The 6,849-nt window shown below is 44.7% G+C and overlaps 1 protein-coding gene across 1 annotated transcript; it reads right to left on the bottom strand.

Moving 5' to 3' along the window:
• Positions 1 to 2,769: 2,769 nt before the first annotated feature.
• LOC119651789 (organic cation transporter protein-like) lies at positions 2,770 to 5,499 on the bottom strand. Its single transcript, XM_038055549.1, has one exon. It carries the CDS (start codon positions 4,703 to 4,705, stop codon positions 3,083 to 3,085), a length of 1,623 nt encoding a protein of 540 aa, XP_037911477.1. The 5' UTR covers positions 4,706 to 5,499; the 3' UTR covers positions 2,770 to 3,082.
• Between the last annotated feature and the right edge of the window lie 1,350 nt (positions 5,500 to 6,849).

Raw genomic sequence — 6,849 nt, 5'->3', positions numbered from 1 at the left:
GTGGGACAGCGACTCAATGCCTGACGACTAGCAAAGAGGCATTATCGGTCTCATACATAAAAACGAAGATATCACACAGTGCAGCAATTATAGAGTCATCACGTTGCTGAGTACCATTTATAAGATATTCTCCGCTATCTTGCTAGGCCGGATAGCCGCATACACGCAGAACATCATTGGCCATACCAAAGAAGCTTCACTCCAGGCACATCAGCAACTCTCTGCGGCAAACGATGGAGAAACTCTTGGAATATGGGCATCAGTTGCACCATATTTTCATCAACTTTAAAGCCGCCTATGATAGCATAGCCAGGGTAAAACTGTACACGGCCATGAGAGAATTCGGTATCCCGACGAAATTAATAGGACTAACTAGGCTGACCCTGACCAACGTGCGAGGCCAGATAAAAGTAGCAGAATCACTCTCGAGACCATTTAACATCAATAACGGTCTAAGACAAGGGGATGCCCTATCATGCGTTTTCTTTAACCTGGCCCTAGGGAAAGTGATTCGCGATGCAGATGTAAATGCGAGAGGTACCATCCTCTTCAAGTCCACCCAACTACTGGCCTACGCTGACGATGTTGACATCATGGGAAGAACAACCGAAGATGTGCAGTCTGCCTTCATCCAGATCGAGCAGGCGGTGATGGGCGCTAGGTCTTGGGCTGCACATAAATGAAGGCAAGATTAAGTAGATGGTGCAACATCAGCGCGAAAAACGAAAGAACGAACAACATCAAATCGCACTGGTCAAACGAAAACAATAAAGATAGGAGACTATAACTTTGAGACCGTTGAAAATTTCCCCTATCTAGGGTCAAACATCACAACCGATAACAGCTGTGACGATGAAATCCGCGTACGAGACTTGGGTTCTTAGCAAAAAAAACAGCAAACTCTTGGCCGCGTTGGAGAGAAGAATCCTCCGAAGAATGTTTGGCTCCCTACAGGAAGATGGACGATTCCGTACCCTACATAACGACGAAATCTATGAGCGATACCATAACCGTCAGGCTGTGGATAAAATCCCACTGAACAGGTTGCGGTGGGCGGGTCAATTAATCCGTACGGATGAGTATGATCCAACCTGAAAAGTCTATAAGGGCAATATCTAGAAAAAGAAGACGAGGCAGGACCTGCCTGGGATGGAACGATGGCGAGGGCCAGGGCGCCAGGTGATGGGGATATCGAATTGTTGTCTAGAGTTCTTTATTAAGGCAGGCCTAGATCGGATGCCAGTCGGATGATGATGATGATGATAAGGAATGCAGCTGAAAATCCACTTGGGCATGTAGAATGGAGAAATCGTCCACGGAGCCCTCATAGGCCTGTGCCCTGGACGAAACCGCAAGTCATACTTTTTTGCAACTTAGGTGCAACACCCAACCACAACCGAGGAAGTATATTTCTTTCCAACTGACCCGATCCGCCATTAAGTGAATGGCCGACTTAGGAATCCTTCGATTCTGAAACGAAACTCTAGTTGAGTTTAGGCCGGCTTAGGACTGAATTTGGCAAAGCGATTGTGGCTTCATTATAATTCATATACATGTCGTGTTTTTGAATTAATATAAGGAAGCAAATGTCAACTTGCTACCACTGCGGCCATGATGCTCCCAGGGCAGAGGTGAGGTAGCGTCTGATGATAATAGAATCTGAACAACCGAGTTAACATGACGACTGGAGGATAAATGTAATTTGTCCAGTGAATAAAAAGGATGATCATATGCATTGCGAAAACTACAGGGGGATTTTACTGCTGTGCACACGCTACAAAGTGTTGACAAATATAATCGAATGACGATTGAGAGAGTATACAGACAATGTCATCGGGGAATACCATGGTGGCTTCAGATCCAGACCAGAGACATCGGATATTCGCAGTTAACCAGGTGCTTGAAATATGAAGGGAATATGACATCGATGTAAACCAACTGTTCGTACGACAGTTTAAATCGTAACGCTCTGTACAGAATAATGATCGAACTAAAAATTCAACCGAAACTAGTCCTACTAGTGAAAGCCAGGTAAAAATCCAAGTTGAACTGACACAAGGCTTTCCCATAGTGTCAGTACTTAAGCAAGGGGTCGGTCCCACCCTTTTAACCTTGGTGCTCGAATACATTGTCAGTAAGGTGGCCCCTGTTGATACCAGAGGTACGTTATTGGTAAAATATGCGGAACTGGTAGTGTACGGAGACTTCGTGGATATCCTTGCATCATCGATGCTTCTTGCGCAGGAAGTGTTCGAGGACCCTTACGCAAATGTCCGAAAAGCAGATCGATATGTTTGAGAGAAAAGATTTTCGGAGCGGTAAAGGAAGGAAGGAAGTAAGGAGATACCTGGCGAATCAGATATAATTATGAATTGTACAAATTATTTGACGACCCACCAGCAGCGACACTAGTTAAAATTCGGAAATTGCAATGGGCTGGCCACATTGAAGGAATGGTTAAATGAAGGATTCCGAAACGAGTGCTGAAAAGCAGAACCGATGGTATCCGACAAAAAGAAAAGCCAAGGAAACGTTGGGAGGACTCAGTGGACGCATATTGCAGATCAATTTTAAGAATCTCTAACTGGAGGACGCGGTTTTTGGATCGAGATATTACGAAGCGATACATCCCGGAGGCCAAGGCTCGATTTGGGCGGCAACGCCATCGACGATTTTCTAGGAACTAGGACGCCAGTTTGCCTGTACAGTAAATAAGGGACTTTTAGAGCAAGGAATGCAAAAAAAAAACCAAAAAATAACAAATACAAATTAAGAGTGTGCACGTTTTATTACCGTGTTAAAACTATAATAAATAATTTTATACAAACTTGTCTTTTTTTTCAATACGAAATTTACAAAATTTCCTAAAAATTTGGTCATTTTTACGATCTTAGCCTAAATTGGCATTTTCAAGTAAAGAGCATCAGAGATAACTTCCTTTTTAAAGCCTTTATATGTATAAAAATTTGTGCAAGCCAATCCTTGATGCCGTGTCCTTTCAATTTGAAAGCAACTCCCTTAAATACGAAAAGATCCCCATCTGACTGAGATACTACCTTATACCATCTATTCCAATCTTAATCTATTGAATTTCCTTATCTACTGCCTCTGGATCTTTTTTCTTACCGAAATTCTCTCCGTCATCGATTGTCTCCAAAAGTGGTTTATTGTGGGTTTCAGGTAGCAAAAGCGACAGCAATCCACCTGTGAATGCCATCGCTCCGAATATGATTAGAGGGAATGGTGTCCAGATGTCTCCTAGAAGGTTGAAATATGGTGCCAAGATGCCTCCTATTCGAGCGACCATTGAAGCTGCTCCTAATCCTACATTACGAATCACAGTGGGGAATTGTTCTGCCGAGAATATGTAGATGGTTCCGTAGCTCGCCGTGATTGCAAGTTTCCCAAACATCGCCAGGACTACGATAAGCCAGTTGTGCTCGTTGGGAACTGCGATTGTTAGAAGGAGCATTGCACCGGCAAATAGCATGCAGCCACATAAGATTGTTCTACGTCCCCATCGGTTTAGAGTTACGAGCAGGAACAAATAGGCTGGAATTTCCACTGCACCGAAAATAACGAAATTCAGTAAATCGTTTCCACCGAGGTTGTTTGTATTCCAGGAGAGTCCGTAGTATGTTCCACTATTCGCGAACCAATCAAAGAAAATGAGAAGGCTCTTTTTGCGCAAGTTGGGATGTCGGAAGAGGTCGAAAACTGAAGCTTCACGTTTGTCCACTTTGATTTCATCTTTCTTTACTTCGGGTTCGACCAGGAGGTTATCGAGCACATCGGTAGGTATGGTTACCTTGTTTTCTTTGGCGGCTTTCTGGATATTGATAATCGCTTCGTCTTTCCTTCCTTTCGATAGCAACCAACGCGCTGATTCTGGGATGAACCAGTGATATGCCATGAAAAGGACTCCTGGGAGTGTCAGAGCTATTTGCAGATACCTCCAATTTGTGAGGTAATATGCGAACCCAGCTGTTAAGACGTAGCCAACCGAGAAGAACATCATGCTTACAACTCCGGCGAAGAGGCGATAGCTTGGTCCAACCATTTCCATAGCTATCACATACGCAACGAGAAATACTCCTGATGTTGTTGCCCCCACGATTATCCTGGACAAAGTGTAGGTGATATATTCCGGGGCAATTGCAGCTGTGACACCAAAAACAAGTTGAATCACCAAAGAGGCAAAGAATATCGGTTTTCGTCCAAATTTGTCCGAGAGGTGTCCAAAAATGATGCTTCCTAATAGTACTCCAACCATGAACAGCGCGTCCGAAGTAGCAGTTAACCAGGACCAATTGCACACCATATCCCATTCTGTGACGGTTGTGCTTTCGTATCGGGATTTGTCATACACCCACTTGTTGCATCGTATCGAATGATCCGCTGGTACCCCGCCATGGAGGTATTCTTCGGTGTAGTTTGCGTCTAAGTACTGGCACGTGGACCATTTCGACGTCCCGGGATCGACAGGATATGACATATTCCAAACGCTTCCGGGTAGATCGTCGTATGTCGTATTGATGGCATTTTCAAAAGGAAGTAAGCACCGGTAAGCCGGTTTGGCGAGTAGGAACACTCCGGCTAGTTTGTGAAAGGCACAAGGAATGGCAGGAAGGCAGACGAGGAAGAAGATTCGCTTCTGATAACGTCCAAACCCGCCCAAGTGTTCAATAATGTCGTCGTAGCCCATGTTCGCGTTTCACTAGCACTCACAGTAGTCAACAAGTTCTTAGTCTAAATTAACTTTATATGCAGGCACTGTTCGGGGTATCCTTGATTAGTCCGCATGCGTCGCCCCGAGAATCGTATGATATCTCACAGTCTAGGCAAGGCACTCCCCCGTGCGACGTTTATATGGTGGTGCAATGAACTTGGAGATTAATAATTGAAACTATCTCGTGTAACTCAAGGAAGATTCTTGGCACAGAACAAGGTCGTCCATAAATTTCCCACTGTGAAATGCTTTCACCGGCGCCGCGCTCTATTTGATTGTGCCGGAACAGCCGCACATTTTGTAAATAATAGCACGTGGCAACGCGGTTTCCAATAGAGTTAGGAACTTTGAGCGCTGCGGACGAGGGAGCTCTCACCGCTGAGTCAGATTAGATTAGACCACCTGTAAGGCTAGTGGAACTAGTATTCGAGCTAGTTGCGGGTCGACTTCACTCACTTTCCTGACTTTTTCCAACTTTTCCACGACGGCTTCACCGAGATCCACCACTAAGGCTGGCTGGTGGTTCAATTAGACTTTTATATTGAATGGACGCCGCTCCCCAATTAAAACTGCTACGATTCAGAACCGCACAATGCCTCGAATCTCAGGCCACTCCGTAGTGATTGCGCACGAACTGGGTGAAAATTTGCCGCTTGACTGTGGAACCCTCACTGCGTCCACTCGTTACTCCGCTTATGAAGTTACTATCGACGTTACAGATACCGGCCTCAGCCCCAGGCTCGACGTTCGCGTACAAAGTTTACGGACAACCACTTAGATTACCAGAAGCACCAACTGAACCTGCGTTGCACAAGCGGCACTTCCCCTGGCCTGGACCCCTTCGCGCATCTTGGGCATTCCGGCGAGAGTTTGATAGTGAGTCGATACTCCTCAACCAGTGGTTTCGGACCGAATACGTACGGATGGGCTTGTATCTTTCTGCAATTTTCCAAATAAATGATTTAGGGGTTGAAACAATCTCAAGGGGTAGGTTTTTCCTACATGTGCGTTCAAGAGCCACCTGGCATCAGTAGTGAGTGTGCGCTGCCACTACGCTTAGGGATGATATTAGTCATCAGATGAAAAAATTTGAAAAGGTAACAATGTGATTTAGAAGCCAAGGAGTTGGGATTTGAAGGTGAAATTAAGATTTCAAAGTATAGATACATTCTTTTTGAGAATTGTGGGGTCCTAAGTCCGCATCAACTTTCAGTTCTGGCCAAGCTCTGGTCAATAGTATGGGCGGATTTGCATTCAATATAATTCGTAATCATTTTGTGTTCTGTGAATTATATAAAGGAGCACTTAACATCTGCGAGCCACTTCGGACACACTGTTCCCAGGGCAGAAGTGAGGCAGCGTCTGACGATTTGCCTCTGTGCTGGTAAGAGACCGTACAGCCGTCATCGCCTAATAGATACATATTCAGGTTTTAAATGAAATTCGAGTTAAAACGAACAAATTGGGCTATTGGAGGAGGGTCTGAGCTTCAAAATGGTGTATTGGTTAGGGGGTCTGGGTCCCGGGAATATTTCTGAAATTTGAAGGAATCTTGGGAAAAATTTTAAATGCTTATGCCTCCCTTAATATTGAAAATTTCGAGAAAAGGAGCTTGATTCGTGATCACTACCTTCGGGGGAGGGTCTGACCTTCAAAATGGAATGTAGGATGGGGTGTCCGGGTGTCGGGAAAATTGTTGAAATTTGGAGGAATCTTGGGAAAAACTTTAAACGCTTATATCTCCGATAATACTGAGAATTTCGAGAAAAGGAGCTTAATTCGTGATCGTTACTATCGGGGGAGGGTCTGAGCTTCGAAACGGTATATAGGTTGTAATGATCGCGACTTCGCGTCGAGAATGGACTCTCATTCGCCTCTTTCTGAATTAATTTGCTTAAATAATGCATTTCTTAATATGTGCATGTGCAATTATCCTAATGTTCGCCGCAGATTGCACATTATTGAATGCATTCGGCCGAATAAATCTTGACAGAGGGGAATGATTTGCCGCATCCGTAGGATGTTGCTGCAACATGAACTCAAGGTGAATGTAGCGGCATGGGGAGCGGTCCTTGAGAGAACAGCTGGACTGGTGGGTGACAAGAGGATGAGTTTTGGAT

Source organism: Hermetia illucens, chromosome 3 (genome assembly GCF_905115235.1).
Source record: "Hermetia illucens chromosome 3, iHerIll2.2.curated.20191125, whole genome shotgun sequence".
NCBI classification, from domain to species: Eukaryota; Metazoa; Arthropoda; class Insecta; order Diptera; family Stratiomyidae; genus Hermetia; species Hermetia illucens.
Note: the sequence above shows the minus strand (reverse complement) of the source record. Positions and strands in the feature narration are given on the sequence as shown.